This window comes from Thermobia domestica, chromosome 12 (genome assembly GCF_964235325.1).
Source record: "Thermobia domestica chromosome 12, izTheDome1.hap1.1, whole genome shotgun sequence".
In the NCBI taxonomy this organism is placed as follows: Eukaryota; Metazoa; Arthropoda; class Insecta; order Zygentoma; family Lepismatidae; genus Thermobia; species Thermobia domestica.
In genome coordinates, this window is record NC_137465.1 from 99,909,831 (window position 1) to 99,932,289 (window position 22,459).

General features: G+C 33.4%; 1 protein-coding gene across 3 annotated transcripts in view; it reads right to left on the reverse strand.

Moving 5' to 3' along the window:
* The window catches only part of Rbcn-3A (rabconnectin-3 alpha), a 354,959-nt gene that overhangs the window by 241,683 nt on the left and 90,817 nt on the right, over nucleotides 1-22,459 (reverse strand). For all 3 annotated transcript variants that reach the window (XM_081733859.1, XM_081733860.1, XM_081733858.1), the window contains exons 13-15: nucleotides 20,965-21,110; nucleotides 16,951-17,095; nucleotides 11,557-11,706 (exon numbers count right to left, since the gene is read on the reverse strand). In XM_081733859.1, the coding sequence (XP_081589985.1) occupies nucleotides 11,557-11,706; nucleotides 16,951-17,095; nucleotides 20,965-21,110 (441 nt within the window). The remainder of the gene's footprint in view (nucleotides 1-11,556; nucleotides 11,707-16,950; nucleotides 17,096-20,964; nucleotides 21,111-22,459) is intronic.

The following is a 22,459-nucleotide window of genomic DNA, read 5'->3' on the forward strand; positions in this document are numbered from 1 at the left end:
GCTAATAGTCACCGCAAGAAACAAACCTCATCACTAGGAAGTACTTTCGAAAAACATCGTCAGCCAGGCACACTTCAAAAAAGATTTAAACCATAAAAAGAATTTTAAAAATGTGCGAAGTAATAATCTTCTTGTCATTAGAATTAGATATATGTTAATAGTAATTCACTTGTCACTGTTCACTGTTTTTACTTTTTTCATTATCTTCCAGATGGGGAAAATGAGTAGCAAAAACATTGCTCCAAATGGCATTTATGTCACCTTTATCTGAATTCAGTGATGGTTTCTCCTTATGAATGTGATAAGCTTCTTTAACTTTCCGTTCAGTTGCTGTTTTTGCTTTTTCGATCAAACATGAATTAACAATGTTGTGGTTATTTTCTTTGAGATGTGATGCCAATCCAGATAACTGTTGTAAGCTACGAGATTTGGACGTGCGAATGTGCTTAGCGATTCTGGTACAAATATTCCTTTTTGTTTGACCTATATATATTTGGTCACATTGACATTTAACCATATAGACGCCACTACTTTGTTGGGGATCAGTAAAAAATGATTTAAAATTTGTAATATATTTTTCTATAGGTTTAGGAAGAACTTGATGTTATATTTATGCAATGCCTTCTTAATTTTTGCTGAAGTATGTGGAACCCGAGGGACACCAATCCATTTGTCTTCTTCGGCATTTGTTTATAACAATACGTAATTTTCAGAGAATAAAAAAAAAAAAAAAAATTATCAGGTTGTATTAGTTTTAGATTTCTCCTAACTGTCCTTAACCTATAAAATGTATCATACGTTTATATTTATCAGAAATGAAGTTGTTATTTACTAAGGCTCATCTAACCTAACGAAAGTTATAATAGAGTATTCAATTCGTATGCGCAACGGAAGATATCAAAAGATTTCAAGTTCTTGTTTCAGCAGCAAACCAAGAGTGAAGGAAATTTTTAACGCTGTTACTTAACTGCAATCTCACACTGTTAAAAAAAAAAAAAAAAAAAAAAAATGCTACATATGTATATTTAGGGTTGTATGAACTTAAATCTATGACCAGTATTCGAAATTATAAAGCCGGATTATCGTGACTATTTATTCTTGCCAATCATTAAATAATTACACAATAACAAATATTAACAAAAACAAAAAAAAAAAAAAAATGTTATTCCGAATATTTACCTACGTCGCAGTATTTCAAATACATTTTATGTGACTATGTTGTTCCATTAGTATAGTACAAGATCATTGTCTAGATTCTCAAAAGTTCAGCACTGTTCATTAATACACATTAAATCATGATACATCAACAGAAGAATAAAGAAAGAAAACATTTACAAAAATGTTAGTAATCCATCCTCTCTACTTATTTACGAGAATATTATTATATGGACGTTCGTTAGGTTTAATCGATAACTACTCCTGTCATTCATATTTCAAATAAAGCAACAGACATTAGCCCGTATTACTACTATTATACTACTATTATACTTTCATTTCAACTTAAAAGTGAGTAAGTAGCATATACTACTATGTTTTGGCTTATGCATCAGTTAAATAACACATCTATTATAACGAGCACTACTATTAATGGAATGAAAAAATGAAATATTTACAAATGATCAATGAAAAAAAAAATCCACATCTACATCTATATGACAGGGCCTACATATCATCAATGATACCAGAACGTCGTTATCAAAACTCTTATCATTTCAAATTCACAATTCAGCTTCAAAAGTGATGGATACACATGGCAAATAACATTTTATCTAGTTTAGTCGAAGAGTGGCAAGTTGAGTGATATTTGATTAATCTACGTTCACCTACGACGAGACAAATATGCGTTAATATAATCGAAATAAATTTTACGACGATTCATATTTAACCCACAAAATACGTGAGTAACCAAAGAATCAAAATTAATACCACATAGGAGTTTGTTATACCCTATTCAAAACACATTTCGCAGTACAAAAGAAAATTTTGTACCGAACATGGCCAAAGTAAACTATACCTAAACTGTAACAAACAAAACATATGCAGGGACATAATCAGAGTAAAATTATACCTAAACTATAGTGCGATAAAACATGTTTATAGGCACGGTCAAAGTAAAATTCTACCAAGTCAGCCTAATCTATGACATAATAGAAACACACACTTTTCCAAGACGATTTTTCCAATGGATGTATTAAGAGTAGCAAATTTAATAATTCGATCACATTTCAATTTTATCAAATATTTAGGAATGGACAAAAATATGGTGAGTTACGAAGACGCGTGACGCACTCTTACTTATCTGCACATATTGGTTTCGAAGATTTTCATTTCATAAATTACCATACTGTTTAGAATTGAAAAAGGAAAATTTGATATTACAGTTCTCCAACACTTTTTACTAGAAGTTTACACAAACTGGCCCCCTCAATCTTGGATTATGCAGGAGAGGTTATGTTTCGTCCTGCGAACTAAAACACCGAATTCCCTTCCTCAGGCCACCAGCTCGACGTTCTACGATTATAGAAGGTAGATCCCGTAGTCTGAAGCGACGGATTTCGACGACTACACCTCCCGCCTCATTACTTTATAATTATAGTAATGGCGGGGGTGATATTCGGTGGCCTTTTGCCGAAAGAAGGTTACATACAAATTTTGAGTCAGGCTCCTCTCATCTTGCCAAAACAATTAACTAGGTTCAGCCCAAATAACAATTTCATCAAGGTTAATGTCCGAAATACACGTTTTGTTGCAAAATTTCTAAACTTTTTTGGAGCACTGACACGGGCACCGTCTAACCACACTAGTACATAAGAATTAACTGCGCTTTCCCTCTCTCGGAACCAGGCCTCTATAAACGCGTTTTTCAATATCACATACTCGACTATAACTAAGACAATTTTATAACAATTATATCACAGTAAAGAGACCTAGCCACATTAACAGTAATTATATATATTAAATTTAAATTTTAAATTACTGAGAATAACGTATAACATAAAATTTACAACTCACTTATTCTTTCCTTGTCCGTGTTTACTTGTCGTCAACGCAACAAGACGTTTCATCTAGTTCCTGGTCGCCATCTTTCCAAACTAGCATTACGTCTGCATCAAATAGCGATTCAAACGCCCTCTTGCGGTAATAGCAAGGATTACCACTCTAATATCAACAAAAGAACGGCATACAACGAAGCAGAAGTTGTATTTCATTTCCATCGTTGTATGAGTTTGTTTATCAACAACGTAATTAGGTTTAGTTAGATATTAAGCTTGTTTTTAAGAATATCGTATATGATAAGAATAAAAACTCTTACGCATCATGCCGTAACTTGAACTAAATCTACAGTAACTAGCTTTAAAAAAAACATTCGATTTTTGGATTAAGATTTTTGGTGTGTGTTTCGTGTTTCATATCATAAATTAGCTTGAGCAGATATATCGCATCTGTGCCATTATTACGGACATACCTCCATACCAGTAACAAAGAAAACGAATTAAAATTACTAAAGAATATAACAGACAAAACAATATGACTAGTACAGTAGCACCATACGGGGGCCAACCTCAGCACCAATGTAAACAACCGGTAAAACGGGTTGTTACATGTTGTTGGCCGATGGTGGGTGCCGTCGATCTCCCGTTGTACCTGTTTGTACCACTTCAGTAATAAAGACTTTTGGTAGCCATTTTGTTGTCCAATTTTAATTAAATATTTAATTTCTTGGTTGAGATCATTAGGAAGATCACAAATTAGAAGAGCTCTCCTGAAGAAGTTTTTCCAAATATTCAGTTTCTGAAGCCATGAATGAGATGAATTAAAATGAATATACTTGGTACTAGCAAAAGGTTTACAACATACTGAAGTAACAAACTTATTGGCTTGTCTTTTGATGGTAATATCAAGGAAGTTAAGAGCTCCATTTTCTTCAAGTTCCATCGTGAATTTGACTCTAGGATGTACCTGATTAAATTCATCTAATGATTTCTTTAAATCTTGATATACCTTGTACAAAATTAAGGTATCGTCAGCATACCGAAAATACCTGATATGAGGAAATTTTGGGAGAATGTTGTTTTCGAACACCTCCAATACCAGGTTTGAAAGTATTGGAGAAAGAGTATTGCCCATGGCCAATCCATTGTCTTGACGAAAGATGGTATCTTCAAATTGAAAAATATTATTTCTAAGGCAAAAAGCTATTAGTTGAGAGACTAGTTAAATTTCGTATGGGTTTACTTTTAGTTTAAGTAAGGCAAGTTCCACTGCCTGTAAAGCCAGGTCTACTGGTATTGATGGATACATCTCCATTACGTCAACAGATGCCATATGGATAGAATCCGCCGCGACAAACGAATTTACACATGTTTTTAACTCTAGGCTATTTTTAACAGTATATTTTACTGGTATATTAAAAGATACCAGTTTATTATACAACCATTTTGGAAGTAAGTATGTAAGGTGGTGTAAACCAGCTATTATAGGTCTTAACGGAATGCTGGGTTTACGCATTTTTGGAAGACTATTTATAATAGGTAAGGCTGGATCACGGGTTTTTAGTTTCGTTTTAACTTCAGGAATTATTGGAGAATTATTAATCAACTATGTTGGATGTTGCTATCAAAAACTGTAGTGGATTGTCTTTCCCTGTTAATAAAGAAATTGACCTGTTAAATCGTAGCTGCTATAAGCAATTGATGACCTTGCACTCACATGTTGATTCTGGCACCTTATATAACTGGATGAACACCATGTTTACTAAACTGCGAAAGTATTTTTATTTTAAATTGAATAGACTTAAGAAGAGTTGAGTTGATTTTAGTTTAGCGTCCCTTTCAGCAGCGAGGCTATATGAGACGTGGACCTACTGATTAACGTGGAATCCGAACCACATGAGCTCCCGACGGGAATCGAACCCGGGTCTCCCACGCCAAAGGTGCGTACGCTACCCGCTTAGCCACGGAGGAGCTCTAGACTTAAGAAGAATTCAATCATTAGGTGAATCCTGGTATAAAACTACAATACAACATAACAACAGACAAACCCATACAGAACAAACGCTAGTAAATGTTACCGATGTGGACATTCCAAGAAAGTTAAATCAGATTTTTGCTTTGGGACTAAAATTCAGTTTTCAACCTATACATCTAACAATTCAGGACTTAGTTTACTCTGTTGAAAAAGCTACACATTTTATTTCTAACCAAGAGGACGCTACCGAAATGAGAAAAAAAGAATGTGCCCTTGTACTATCTCAGCATCATCAACGCAATGACTCTACTGCACACATAAGAAAGCTAACAATGCAATTAGGATCATTTTTACGTAAACATGAACTTTTTTTGTATTAAAGCCGACAAAGGAAACAAATATGGATAAAAAAAGGAAATTCACTACATTCTTTGATAGCAACAACCAACCCGTTCATTAATAATTCTCCAATGATTCCTGACGAAGTTAAAACAAAACTAAAAATCCAGTATTCAACCTTATCCATTATATATGGTCTTATAAAAATACATAAACCCAACATTCCGTTAGGACCTATAATAGCTGGTTTTCACCATCCTACAAACTTACTTTCAAAATGGTTGTATAATAAATAATGGTTGTTTGAATTCGTTTGTTGCGGCGGATTCTATCCATATGGCATCGTTTGACGTAATGGAGATGTATCCATCAACACCAGTAGACCTGGCTTTACAGGCAGTGGAACTTGCCTTACTTAAACTAAAAGTAAACCCATACGAAATTTAACTAGTCTCTTAACTAATAGCTTTTTGCCTTAGAAATAATGTTTTTCAATTTGAAGATACCATCTTTCGTCAAGACAATGGATTGGCCATGGGCAATACTCTTTCTCCAATACTTTCAAACCTGGTATTGGAGGTGTTCGAAAACAACATTCTCCCAAAATTTCCTCATATCAGGTATTTTTGGTATGCTGACGATACCTTAATTTTGTACAAGGTATATCAAGATTTAAAGAAATTATTAGATGAATTTAATCAGATACATCCTAGAGTCAAATTCACGATGGAACTTGAAGAAAATGGAGCTCTTAACTTCCTTGATATTACCATCAAAAGACAAGCCAATAAGTTTGTTACTTCAGTATATCGTAAACCCTTTGCTGGTACCAAGTATATTCATTGTAAGTCATCAAATTCATGGCTTCAGAAACTGAATATTTGGAAAAACTTCTTCAGAAGAGCTCTTCTAATTTGTGATCTTCCTAATAATCTCAACCAAGAAATTCAATATTTAATTAAAATTGGACAACAAAATGGCTGCCAAAATCTTTATTACTGAAGTGGTATAAACAGGTACAACGGGAGATCGACGGCACCCACCATCGGCCAACAACAAATGCCGAAGAAGACAAATGGATTGGTGTCCCTCGGGTTCAACATACTTCAGCAAAAATTAAGAAGGCATTGCATAAATAAAACATCAAGTTCTTTCTAAACCTATAGAAAAATATATTACAAATTTTAAATCATTTTTTACTGATCCCCAACAAAGTAGTGGCGTCTATATGGTTAAATGTCAATGTGACCAAATATATATAGGTCAAACAAAAAGGAATACTTCTACCAGAATCGCTAAGCACATTCGCACGTCCAAATCTCGTAGCTTACAACAGTTATCTGGATTGGCATCACATCTCAAAGAAAATAACCACAACATTGTTAATTCATGTTTGATCGAAAAAGCAAAAATAGCAACTGAACGGAAAGTTAAAGAAGCTTATCACATTCATAAGGAGAAACCATCACTGAATTCAGATAAAGGTGACATAAATGCCATTTGGAGCAATGTTTTTGCTACTCATTTTCCCCATCTGGAAGATAATGAAAAAAGTAAAAACAGTGAACAGTGACAAGTGAATTACTATTAACATATATCTAATTCTAATGACAAGAAGATTATTACTTCGCACATTTTTAAAATTCTTTTTATGGTTTAAATCTTTTTTGAAGTGTGCCTGGCCGACGATGTTCTTTGAAAGTACTTCCTAGTGATGAGGTTTGTTTCTTGCGGTGACTATTAGCCTTTTACTTACATTATTTCTAATCATTATTACCGCTTGCAATATAATGATAACGTCTTTAGTTAGTTTAAACGAAAAGTCTAAATACCATATTTCGTGTCTCTAACCTGAAAGGATTTCAAGATATGGTCATTTTATTATAATAACTGCAATCAAACCCTTTTTGCTTTCCACTTCTTTCCCCTTCTACGGAAAATATGCATTCTTTTGCTTTTTCATTTCCTCTCATTTTAATTTTTTAAAGTAGAATTTTGTTTTTAGCACCGTTTTATGATGGGGATAACGGATTTTTTTTTAAATATATATTTGTTGCCATACTAAAACCAAAACTGTCTGTGATTGCATCAACGATGAAAACAGATGAAAAGTTTGAAATGAATTTCGTAACATAGTTAATACCTACCTCGAACCAGGTCTTTAATATGTCACTTAGATTGAAGGGCGTATCGTAAGGGGATTTCTAGCGATCAAAATCTGAGCAAAAATTGAGTGTTAAAAAAGGTTTATTGAAAGGACAAAGATTTACAAAAAGTATTGATGCTTAAGAAGGTTTCAGCGCAAACCGAGATCATTTATAAGAAAAACTATCATAGGATACAGATGTAGGTTTAATAATTTTTTATTATATATATCCTATAGCGTCCACTAGTAAATGTGTAATAATTATTGTAGACCCACCGTACTCACTGGCTACAATAACAGTTGAAGATTGATAGAAAATAGACTAATTATTTCATATAGACGTGTTCAAATTATCAGACACAACATTCAGTTTCTGAATATTTTACTGTTCTTACAATATTACGTGAGAAAATACGTTCGAACTTAGTCCAAATTACTACCTTGTAACTCTGTCCTAATTTCTAGTGGGTCTGGCATATGCTTTACAATATCAATAAAACAAATGCGTACGTAGCATTCAAATATAATTACTATAGTGTATATCCAAATTGGAAACAAAAAAAAAAAAAAAAAAAAAAAAATGAAATGGAATACTTACAAGAAAATTATCTCTCACACAAAGATTAATATTTCTTATGAAATCCCTTATTCTTTATTAAGTCTTTTATCTTTTGTGGCATCCTATGTACGAGTTTAGCACATTTTGCCTTCAATTCAGCATCGTGATACCACAATTTGTTGATCTCCTTGATCAATTGAAGGGTAAGGGAAAAAAAAGAAGGAATGTCACAAAATTACATTTTTGAGAAAACGGCATTTTAATATTGGAAATCACGTACAAAGAATAGGGTTTTAAATCTTTCGTCCCTTTTTACATGGATATTTGTACATCTACGCGCGCATGGCATATAGAATCAAATAGTACCAAGAGTCACCAACAGCTAGGACAAAGCACCCGGTAAAGCACATGCATGGACATTCCTTGTTTTTTCCCCTTACCCTTCAATTGAAGTCTGGTTCTAATGTGCATCTTCTCTAGCTTTTCTTTCATGAAACTCCAGAAGTTTTCAATCGGCTGCATATCAGCACTAGTGCCTGGCCACGGAAGAACCCTAATTTCGTTGTCCTCAAAAAATTTTGTCACGGCTTTGGCCCGGTGGCATGGGGCTCCATCATACATAAAGATGAATTGTACGTCGTCAAACCAGAATGCAGTCTGGGAAAGCAGTTCTTCTTGAAGAACTTGTAGGTATTGGTCGTGCTTCATTTGCTGTCTACTATATACAGTCTTTCAGGCCCGAAGATAGAGATCACATCCCAGACCATGACTGAAGTAGGACGCTTCACGGTTTATTAAAGACATTCCAACTTGAATTCCTCCCAAACCAACGTCGCACATATTGTGAACATTCATCAGACACAAAGATACATTATTTGTCACTGAAACACACTATTCTCCAATCGTCAGCAGTCCAATATTCTAGGCCTCGTGCCCATTCGAGGCGCTTCTTTGCCATGATTGAAGTAGACCCTAATTTTTGTTTTCTTTCTTGATCATGTGCTTTTATTCCCTCGGCACAAAGAATCCTTCGAACACTTCCAGGCCAAATGTCTGTGCCATACTAAGCCATTTTTATGCTTAAGTCTATTAGAAGTTGCTCTTCTGTTTCCCAGAGACAACCTTTTTAGTTTTCTGATACCTCTCAGCGATAGCTTTGGTTTTCGCCTACACTTTCCAACCCTATTTTGGCTCTTCTTCATTTCAACAGAGATTCTACTCAGATTTTTTGTTCTATCCCAACTCTACTAGCAATGTATTGCCGTGTATATCTTATTTCCACCATAAGTATTTTGTTAACTTCCATTTTACGCAGAGACAGGTCTTTTGCTTTTCCCATTATGATGCAATTACAGGACTACACAGAAGAAAAGATTGATACACGAAACCAGGATCATTTTAAAGTGACCCATTTGAACTGTTGAACGCTCTGAATGTCGTTAACTTCTTACGACAGAAACCACAACACTTCGGACTGTAACTTGTTGATAGGGACCACAATAAGTATCTACAACTGATACACCACTTTCAGAATCCCCCCCTCCTCACTAATACCATCTGGTGTTCAACGGTGATATCACTACTTCAACTGTGCAGTAAACAAATTAAGGATATTATATTGGTGGTTTAACCATTAAATTAAATGTTCTATAACTCAAATTAGGACTCCTTCATCAATTTTGCATTTTTCGAGCGTGAGTCTAATAATTTGAACACGTCTGTATATTATACTTATTTTAATCATAGATATGAATCACACCTACGAACTGAGCTCCCAGCTAATGAGATGGTTAATTTGAGATCATCAGCTTTCCAATGTTAAGGTGAATGAATGATTATTTCTATTGTAGACTACGTTTTCCATAGTTGATCTCTATGTTTATTCTTGATAAGCACTAGAAACGAACACGTTTTCTTTCACAATATACACTTATTAATGGCGTACATCGTTTAGTATTTACTAGCCTAACAGCAAGCATCACCACTATGTAGCGATCTTCAACTTATTTTTTCATCACTCTATATCACAATAAATGTTAGAAAAAATAAGAAAGGGCTTTGAAGAATATGGGATGAAAATAAATGTTAGAAAGACAAAAGCCATGGTGATTGGAACGAAGGGGTCTGTGTCAAATATAAAAGTAGGAGGAGAGAAAATAGAACAAGTGAATAGTTTTCGATACCTGGGTAGTATTCTTAGTAATGACATGAAGTGCGAACGTGAAATAAAAGCAAGGTTAGGAATGGCGAAAGAAGCCTTTAGGAGAAAGAAAAGTCTGTTTTGTGGGACCTTGAATAAAGAGTTGAGAAAAAAACTCATAAAATGCTTCGTGTGGAGTGTTGTACTGTATGGGGCGGAAACGTGGACATTACGTAAAGGTGACGAAAATCGACTGGAAGCCTTCGAAATGTGGGTGTGGAGAAGAATGGAAAGAATTAGTTGGGTAGAGCGGAAAACGAATGAGAGTGTGTTAGAAATGGTGGATGAGAAAAGAACACTTTTAGATATTATTAGGAAGAGGAAGAGAAACTGGTTGGGACATTGCCTAAGAAGAGATTGTATCATGAGGGACGTCCTAGAGGGTATGGTGGCGGGAAAGAGAGGGAGGGGGCGAAGGAGACTGCAATTAATGGATGATATTAAAACAGAAAGATCATACGCGAAGACGAAAAGGTTAGCGGAGGACCGTGGAGCATGGAAGCTTCTCAGCTGCGGCAAGTGACCTGCCAATAAAGGCAGAATACTTATGATGATGATGACTATATCACAATATTGAGTTCATTTTTGTTTGATACATACATTTGCAATTTTACAGCCTTCACTGCTCTTTGACGCCAGCTTCTACCAAAATTTTTACAATGTTCACTGACACCTATCCAGTATTACTAATAACACAATCTTCTCCGGTGAGTTCACATTCGGCAATTTGCAGAAACTTCCAAGATCTGCATGTGGTTATGTAATATTTAGCATAGTAAATAATTCCCTAAAGTGTCTAGTAAGACTACTTAGATCTCAGTTTTGGAGGAACAATTTGCGATTTTTCTTTCACAGAATAAATTGGATATCTGTGAAAATCCCTTAGCTGATGGTAATATTAGTGAATAATATTTAAGCTTGACGCTGGGAACGTTAACTTCGTCATTACTATTCTTTAATCTTCTGATTCTCGTTCTATCAATAATCTCCCTTAAATTAATCAGATTCTCTAACTTTCCATGTTTGTAGTAGACATGTTCTTTCAATTCGACAAAACAAGATCAAATACTTGATACGCAAAGCTCTGTACACACATTTAAGGTGCATTAAATTGTGCTTTCCTTCAAAGCCATTACACAGCCAACATTTCCACTAAAAGGAAAACAATTTATCAGCAATTTTGGATAACCAAAAATTTTACTGTATCGTTTTACGTCAGATCTAGTTTTTTATTGAAAACCAACAAGTCTTTTTCATATCTGTTTTATCCAGAGTTAAACACAAATTATACGATTGTACTTCACTTCAGTTTTGTAAAGTCAATCTATACTAGTAAAAACTTACATGCGTCGCATCTGCTATTGCATCCAGTTGGATGACACAGCCAGGTCTTGAAGTAGATTGCTGGGAAACAATTTTAATTCTATTATGCAACGAGGAATGTTTCACATCATCTTCTATTGAACTATCCGTTGACAAACTGACCATTGAATCCTGTAACAAGAGTACACGAATATACATTGTTCAATACTTGTTTAACGGCAGAAACTGAATAATAATAATAATAATAATAATAATAATAATAATAATAATAATAATAATAATAATAATAATAATAATAATAATAATAATAATAATAATAATAATAAGAAGAAGAAGAAGAAGAAGAAGAAGAAGAAGAATTGATGAAAAAGAAGAAAAAAATTGAAGTTAGTTAGTTATTGTATTATGTCATTATTTTCCGTATATTCTCAACAGTTTCGCCCGTCGTCATCAAAATAGATCAGAACTCTTTAGGAACATAATTTGATATTTCAAAATATCACTTTGCATTTTGTGTGTTCATTGTTCAAGAAGGTCCACACCTTAAAAACTGGGCTTCTTGTAGTTGAAAAATTCTTTAAGTGGAATTTATTTCCTGTCAAAACTTAAAAATGACAACCAATCTCCTGTAAGATTTAAGAAATGGAATATAGCTTCCAAACACACTATAACTGGTGCATAGAATTTCGTTTTAACACAATTTTTGAAATGAATAATGATGACTGTAAACTACATTCACTATTGATAAGTTACAGAATGTAGTTATTTGCAATATATAAAATGTAAACACTGAAAATTCGTTTTAACAACAAACTAAATTCCTATTTTTAAAATTTATAGGCAGTTGCACAACTTATGGAAAACGATCTTCATTTGTACTTTTTGCCAGGTTCCACTGAGCGCTGTTAAAAAAAGGGGATCTCTTGCTTTCTTTAATGAATTACTAAAGACACTTACAGTACTGGAATTAATATTAATAAATTCACTTATTTAAATATAAATGAATTTTATCTATAGCTTTGGTTAATAAATATTATGAAACGCTGAACTTTATTGGTTACTTATAATGCTTTCTCATTGTTTACTTCGGCTCCTCTTATCAAACTTTAAACTCACCTGTTCTGTTTTGCTTAAAAAAGCAATTTCAAAACACTTCTTTCTACGAATGATGTTGATCTATGCAAGGCTTTTACTCTATTAAGTTTGTGTTTTAATGAGTGAAGATGCTTGAACAAACTCGACACTTTCAAGTCATCTTCTCTGGCGTCCCTGATACGTTCTTTGATTCTGGTTTCTAAATCCCTTTTGACAATTCTAATGTACAATGGTGAGTCATAAATCTTGCAACATTTCCAAAACCCAAACAGCAGGTGCATTTATACGCCGTGATCAACCGTAAGTACAAGGTTCAACTGGCTTAAGAGTTTGTGTGGTCACCACTCCGTAATCTTCAGTTAGTTTTTATAGTAATGACGATGAGTGTTCAACAACGTCTGATACGTGAACTGTTACACATGAGTTCGAACTCGAGCATAACGCGGCGGAAGCAATCCTAAATATTTATCATGCTAAAGGAGAGGTGCAGTGAACCACAGCAGCACACAATTTGTTGGTTTCAGAAGTTTCGCGCACGTTGTAAAAACGTTAAACATCAGCCAAGGTCCAGCCGCCCCAGTGTAGCAGATTTTATGATTATACAACATGCCACTGAGGAAAATAAATCCATCAGTACATGATGGTTCTCAAACCAACTCGCCTGTCCCATTTCACTATAGTGCATCACCTTCACGAACTCGAAAAATAATCAGATGCTGCAGCATCCTTCCACATAAGTTGACCCCAGCTCAGGCCCAGTAGAGAATGGATGTGTGCCAACAACTGTTGCAAAATCTACGTAATGTGCTTTTCCTGAAACAGATTCTCACATCCATGAAGTTTCATGGAGTTCCTCAGAAATCCAAATAGGCAAAAACAGTAGTTGAGCAAGGGCCAACTTCTAGAACTTGGCATCAAACAGGCCCGCTGCTATCATAAAGTCATGCTCTGAATGTATGGAGAAACTACGAGGGAGTAATTCACTTCGAGTTCGTTCCTAACGGTCGTACTATGCTGACCTTCATTCCGAATATCTGAAGCGGATGTATGTTGCACTACGCCAAAAATATCCACCACTGCTCAACCGAAAGCGCGCCCTGCTCCAACAAGCTAACGCCAAAACATACTTGGTTAAAAAAAAAAAATAAAAAAAAACCCGCAACCAATTATTCAGCAACTTGATGGCGTTCAATTCATGCCACACCCGGCGTATAGTTCCAACCTTGCCCTTATGGATTACTATATGTTTCGATCCATGGCGCACTTTCTTAAATCACGATGTTTCACCAACCAGCAGGAAGCAGAGGTAATTGTGACTGACTTCTTTGCCTCTTAGGACAAGACGTAGTGCAGATGCGAAATTGAGAAACTGGCAGGAAGGTAACTGCACAGTCCAACATAACGGATTATACTACAAATATTAACCTGTTTTCAGTGTACTGTAATAAATACAGATATGTTGTGTACCAATATATTGCAAGACTTGACTAATCCTTGTATGACCTGTTGCATTCACAATTTGCCTTCTATATTCCTGATATGTTTATTTGTTTACGGAATATTTTTTGTAACTTACTAAAGTTTTTCTTGATTTTCTTCAGGACTTTATTGAGACCTTGAATGCTAATTTCTGAGGCTTTTTCTATAATCTAAATTTTAAACTGGGTCATAGAGGTAAGGCTATCCTCTTTTGATATCAATATTTTTAACGATTTAAGATTGTTTTAATTATTTTTTTTTCCTCCAGCATTTTATGGGTGCACATTTTTTTAATTCCAAATCGAAGATGATTTTTAACTGATCCTGAAGCTCCTGTTGTAAGAACGGCATTCTGGAAGTTCTTAGAAAAAGAAAACTATCCAAACATTTGCCATTATTCTATTAGAATATGTAGATATTTTGTAGACACAGTAATCGCAAAAGCTGGCTTTCTTGAATAATTAAGCTGAAATTTTCTTATTGTACAGTCCGCAGCAAAAAACCTACAACATGAGCATATAAGTTTATTGTGAAACTACGCCTAACAGCCCAGGCAATCAACATAACGTCTAAGTGACACGAATCACGCCAGGAGAACCTCAGCATCCTCCCCTGCACACTTATTTTCGAGGAAAAGACTTGGTCGTTTCACAATAAACGTACATGCTCATGTTCTCATGTTGCAAGTTTTTGCTGCGGACTGTACCGAGAAATGATGAGGTTCAAAAATTGATGTTATTATTTATTTCCAGTTCTGACATAAATTTGATGCCCGGATAAATATCATTGAATTCTTTCATTAAGTTATCATTAAGTTAACTTCATTCTTTCTGTACACTACCAACGTGTCATCTACAGAGCAGCTATATCTGATAAATTTATATTATTCTTTAAAATTTTGGTTTCAAACAGATTCATTACTATATTAGCTAATAGTAAGGACAATGGGGTTCCCTTATATTTGTTTGTAATCGATAGTGATGTAATGTGTTGTGACTCAACGCTTTAGCTTATTTGTGAGTTGGTATAATTCTAAATCCATAAATTTGCTTTCTTTAGGCCACTTTTGGCCCAATTTATTTGCAACATTAATGCGTACAAAATTATATATTTTCTCAACGTCTATTGAAGCAAATTTTAATTAGTTAGTATTAACTAATGAGCCAAGTTCTGTCCTGAGATCTACTGAATGTAAATCAATTTCTCGGTATTATCTAGTCAAATAATCTTTCAGACTTCAGCCATGGGGTTTAAATTTTAATAAGGGGAGGTAAGATAAAAGATGGTAAGTCATTTTAAATAACCACAATGATCACAGTTTCAATTAGTAGACATAATACATTTAAAAAAAAAAAAAAAAAAACTAAAACTAACATCAAGACCTGTTTCAAGTAGATATTAATACTCTCAAATACCTGCAAGATATTTGCTTTAAAGAATTAGAATTGCATAATAATTATTCTGTTAAGTGCACTTTTCACACACACACAATTTTATGTGGGGACGAATAAGAGCGTAAAGTCTCCATATAACAGTCAGCTTCTTTAAAATCAGGTACTTCGTAAATAAATTAAAAATTTCACTAATGTCAGGAGTTAAAAATATGTGAAGATCTTACTCAGTAATACGATTTAAGTCTCTGTGGACCCTGAAAATGGATACTCGTAAAGTATTCGAAATATCACAAATTATTTCAGATATTAGGAATTCAAAAATGTTATACATTTTTCATTTCTTTATTCAATTTTTAGTACTTCACAAAACCAAGCAGTACATCCTTGTAATTTAGTTACCTTTCAAGGCTGGCTACTTTTCAGGATTTTAAGCAGCATTCAGTGGAATCTGGCAACAGAGCCAAATGAATATCATTTTTCATAAATTGTGTAACTGTTTATACATTTTAAAAGTAACAGTAATCCAATTTGTAGTTAAACCAATTTTAAGTGTTTGTGGTTTATATATGGTAACTATTCACAACCTATACCTTATTAATAATGAAGGTAGTCTCACTATCATCATTGTTTGTTTCAAAAATTGTGTTAAATTGAAATTGTATGCAACAATTGAACAATGCATTTTGAACCTATGTTTTGCACAGGAAGGTAGTTCTCATTTTCAAGTCTTCACAAGAAACAGAATTCCACTTCAACGGTTTTTCAACAAGAGCTGGTTATTACGATTTGTGACTTCAACCTTATTCAACTCTGTCCAGACAACAGTGCAAGAGTGAATTTCGAATTTTTATATATCTATTAACGATGGCAGGCGAAACTGCTAAAAATGGTTCAGAACATTACAGGACGTGTACAAAATCCTGTTTAAATACTTGTTTTGCTGAAAGAGATTACTGGACGTATTTTCAATACCATTGATGATGACGGAGTTTATCTGTTGAAACTACGGTTACTTATAACATATAACGCTTACTAGGAGTATTTGATTACTATACACTTAAAATATTATTAAGAAACAAGCGTGCTCCAAAACTTAAAACTATTCAACACACAACTTTTTTGAGACTAGATTAAAAAAAAAATCATAATTGTGCCCAGAATGTTGCACGGGTTTAAATCTCTTTCTAAACCTAACCGAAGTATGGCCAAACTGCAGGCTACAACAAATATCTACCCATTGATTTGTTGCTCAAATATCTACTGTTTCTTAACTAAGTCATTACATAATACAAACGGAATTTGAATGGAATTAGAACGATTTGGTCTCTAACACAAATACTACATTTTACTATGAGACTCACGAGCATCTGAAATACCTTCCTTCATAGTTACATTCAAACGAATGCATATGTCTAACTTAAATTTTAGGTGTAAATGAAATTCTCACCATCATTCTACTTCTTCGTTCCGACGTAGATATTTCCGCCAACAGGGTTCTAGCATCTATCACAGCCTGATATACACGCAAACTATGCCCGTCTGATGCAACAAAGCAGGCACTTGGAGAATTTGACAAGTTACCTAGTGTAGTGCTGAAAAAAACAAAAACCAAAATAAGAAAGCAACGAATCTTCCACCAGTATTCAATTTCTCCATACACTATTCCTAATAATATTTTCATACGTTAAACTGATAACCGGGGATTTCCTAACAAGAAGTCCACATTTATACAGACTTACATCGAAAACTGTGACAGAACTTCTTCCACATTTCGATGCCCCCATACAGTTTTACATCTGTACTCCGAAACTGATAAAAATACCAAGATTTAAATGATAATTTACGTCTACTTCACTTAAAATCTATACATAAAATGCCTCCTCTACAGAAATGTCCGTTTCTCAAATAAACATTTCAGTAACAATTATTTTCAACAATGAATATTTGGCGTGGGAGACTCGGGTTCGATTCTCAGTGGGAGTTCACGCGGTTTGGATCTCACATTAAACTGTAGGTCCATGCCTTATATAGCCTCGCTGCTGAAAAAGACGTTAAATTGAAAATCAAATCAAATCAGTTCAAACAATGAATACGAGTAAAACCGGTAACAATATGAAAATTCTAATAAAAAAGTACATTTTAAAAAAATGATGAATACCGTATACATACACTACTTTATTTCATTGTAATTTGTCCAGCAAATTTCAAGAACTTTCAAGAATTTTGCAAGAATTTTCCATTACTTTTCCAAGACTTTCCAGGAGTGCGGAAACTATGGAGCTTATTTATGGTTCTTCAAATATCCGTTACTGACTACCTAACTTTGTCTACTCATTTCTTTTCTACGCTTTTTATCTGTTTCTACGTTATTAACTACCCTTTCATCACTATTAATATTACTTTCCAAACGTTTAAATAATCTATATATTAAAATGCTAGAAAAGTTTATATGTTTGTGGACGTTTATATGTTTGTGACCAATAATTTCGACAGTGAGTTCTCGGGAACATAGGTTCTAGAAAGATGCTGTTTTCACTGATCGACTGCAAATTTTGTCTAGATTGTTCAGTTCTAATTGAATATTTGAAAAAAACATGGCCGTTATTTCTTTATTACATTTTTAGAGGTACACTGGAAGTGTTGAAATTTTAAAAAAGTAAAGCACTACATCCTACGAGTTATACGTTCCAACACCACATGTTTGTCTACAGGGATTGTATATTTCTCAGGCGTTTGTTTCATAGCCAAATGATAATGAAAAACTAAGGATAACCATTTCTCCAATCTAAGATGAATCTTTATTGTTTGGAGTGGTTTGCCCAATGAACACCATATATCACTGACATTCTAGTTAATTGTGTTTGTAATGTATTTGCTTTTACATACTGCATACAAGAAGAAAGAAAACATTGATCATACATGAATTAGGAACTCCAACCGGAAGTACTCAAATCTTGCAAACGGTGCGATATTGAAAAAATAATCTAAAAATTTCCCCTTTATGGTACCCGTTGCTGATTTTTATCAAGACATCTTTACTTGTGTCTATAAAGGAACATGTACAGATATAATGAGTAATTCATCCTTATATGTGAATGATGCGTTGTATAGAGAGCGCAGGTTCAGCTAGTAATTTTTTTTTTTTTTTAAAAATCAACATTGAACAGCTGATTTTCAACTCTTATGAGTGTACCACCTAATATCACACTTGATAAGCCCACAAAATTTTGAATTAGTGTATCAATTTCTCGATGACAAAAATTCATGCAACCTTCTCACTACCAACTCTCTATCTGAACATTAAACATAACATAATCTAACCCTAGTAGCGCTGAACAAGAAGAATCTCTTCCGCTTTAATACAATTAACACACTTGAAGTTAGAACATATACATCATGTTTAAATCCGGATTAAAGTAACCTTAAAATACACAAATCATATCTCACATAATAAAAGTTTTACTTGTTACTCAATTAATAACGATTTTGATTAAAGATAGGATGTTAAAAAAAATAACTGACGCACTTGGGGAGTACAGAAAACACAAATATATGTGAATTTGAGAGAAAAAAAAAACATTGATTACAGTCTGGTAGCTACATCACATAATTCAAAGTTGACAAACATGACGTCAGGCGTCAAGATGTCAGTTTATTATTTTACCAACCTGTATTTAAGCCAACCACATGGAATATTTCCAAGCTGTTGAAGTCAAATATACTGTTAACAGCGCATCCCATGAACTGAATATTTTATTTTACACGCTGATTTCCTTTTATGCTGTGTTCAACACCAACTGTTATCCGAATCTACACTAGCGGGTAATGAAGAAACTAAATCCTCAGTATGAAAGCAGGAATTACAAAATGTATATAATGAACGCTCATGAAAGACAAAACAAACAATCCCACACTGAAAGTAATTCAAATTCCATATGTTGTTACAAGCAGCAGGCTGCTGCATTAACAATCCTGGTAGCAATACTGTAACTGGTTGAATAAATTTCAGTATTGTATAACAGAATGGAACCACGTTCTCGTTAATTCTTTTACAAATTTAAGAGCGTCTCTTCAAAGCACCTCTTCAGAAGCAAGGCTCCAACACCAGCCAATCAGAAAAAAAAAAAATGTCTTTTAACCGGAGAACACGTCCAAAAATACGAAAGACGGTGTTACTGTTTGCGATTCATGTCTGTCGTGCAACTCTAAATGAACATACTTCAGCCTTTTCTTAATAGAACAGTTCCACTCAGCTGGAATAGCGAAGACGTCATTCTATTTTACACCAATCCAGAAAGGTGAAATTACTATGCAAAAGTATGTCGTTGCTTATTGTATGAGAAATATATTTTCGCTTCTAAGGAGCATTTTCAGCGAGACAGAGATGAAACTAACTCAAGCTGTAAATGTACAGGTTAGTGTCCTCGGAGAAATTTTTTTTTAAAAAAGTCTCATTTCTGAATTAGTTAGCGTCTTGATCTATGAACACTTAATTATACTATAGATGTGGAAATAAAATATCATGTTTGCAATGCGAACTTGTTTTCAGTGTTTATATGTTTATAAAATAAGGAGTTAAGTAATATATTATTAGAAATTGAGATTTCAGTTTAGAAGAACACTATTTTATTTTGCAACGGAACCAAAGATATCAAACTGCACAACTTACGCTGCAAGTAATGCAATATACAGAAAAAAAAAAACATACACAATATTTCCTAACTTAACATAAAAATACATTATTAATACTAGATGGATCTGAAGCAGAAAACTGGACTTTACAATTACATCTAAGTTCCGAAAATGGAAAGGAAATATTAATTTTAAAACATTTTTTCATTCTGAAGTAAGTTTCGCACATTCACGTTACTAATGATTAACATTTGTCACAATTTTGTATTATTATTATTTTCTTAGTATATTTATTTAATTATTTATTAGATAACAGAACTAGAAACGAAAACTTGCGAACAACTTATTTATTATCACAAAATCCCAGAAAATTTTTAAAACAGACAAATAATTTAAATAACTAAGCGTTTCTATTGTTTCTGAATTACACCTGTTTCTGTGAATTGAAATAATGAAAACTGCACCTACTAGGATGGGTGATTGCACGTGGTTGTAGGCATACAGCCAGGCCTCAATAAGTTTAAAATTGAGACGATGAAATCATTGGAAATTAATAATTTATCTGAAGATTCAAAAAAAAAAAAAATAAAATAAAATAAAAAAAAATAAAAAAAATAAAATAATAATAATAATAATAATAATAATATATTTTATGTTAATTATATTTGTTTTTTGTAGGTAGTATGTATGTTCCTCATTTTACTTGCCTTTATTTGATATTCTATTCTGGCTACAGAACAATATTATATATATATATATATATATATATATATATATATATATATATATATATATATATATATATATATAATTGTATTAATAAACTAACCTTGGAAGTAGGGTTGGTATCCATGCTACATTAGAGAAAGAAGATATTTCAGGAGAACTTATTCGTGCAAGCTCCGACACACCACCAGATTTTGATAATGGGCCAACAGCATCAACTCTCCATAATATGAGTTCACTGCAAAATCCCTGTGAAGCAATACCGTAAATGACAGATTTTCAACATCTTGAATAATCTATATAAATTTTAATACGTGAAATTTCAACAAGTTTTATTCCTTCTTTAAAGCGGAAACAAAAATAATTAATGAAGCTAATTATCACCACATTATTGATCCATACTTCACACCTGATTTGCTATTATTTTATTGAATTTATATGATAATATTTAATGCATACTTTTACAGTAACTAGAAATGTTTATTTTCACAATATTGTTAAAGCTGGAATTTGATTTTAAAACATTAAAACCGTTTTCCAATTTACACACACACACACACACAAAAGTATTTTCTTCTCATATAGTAGGTTATATTCTAATTTAAATTTTAGATGCTGGACAGATAAAATATCGGGCAGGGAAAACTGAGCTATGATCCCTACATTCTTAAAGTTCTGGCTAGGAAAAGAAGTTTGTCTATATTATTCAAATACTGTCGACTCTAATCTTTATATTCTTCCACAGACTCAAATCTTAAATTGTTCTTTGCATGTAGTCCAGAATGTCTGCTCCTGTCACCAAATATCTTCAGAAGTGCAAACGTAAATAAAATGCCTTTAAAAATCTGCTCACAATTACTTGAAAAATATAACAACTACATGTTAAACAAAAATGGCAATGCTCTGGCTGACAAAAGTCCCACGACCTGATAACCGTCAGGAACTTCTTAAAATTATTTTTAAAAAAAGTTAATAGTATGCTACACAAATATGTATAACGGTATAAGTGGTCATACAATTCAACTGTATAAAATATCTTTGAGTTCTAGAACAGTCAATATTTTTATTAACACTGCAGTGGTCGCATAGCCCACTGGAACGGCATCAGTCGCGTGGACGACTGCATGGAGGACACTAGCTCTTCATTTAAAATTTAACATATTTTACTGTAATTTTTATGCAGTTAACGTTTATTGTATATGAATTCCATGTCAATGGATTATTTAACTACTTTTAAATGAAATAGGATCTATTAAGGTAATAAAAAAATAATAAATTGTATTAACAACAGAATTCACTGAAATGGAAAAACAAGTATGGAGGACTATTGTCCTCCACGAGACTACTCCAGTGTTAAAAGTAACCTTACAATCAACGCAGAAAACTAACTGATAATTCTTTTTTAATAATCGCAATCATGGATGTGATTCTTATTCCACTAACTTGTTGATCTCATTCCTACTGTATGTAAATGTATAACACTTTTAAGACATTCCTGTCTAACAGAAACAGAGACCTATCTTGCCGGTCTAGTCCAAGGAGTGACGAAGAACATCACTGACTACTACATGTATGTCCAGAAATATTTATTAACTCGA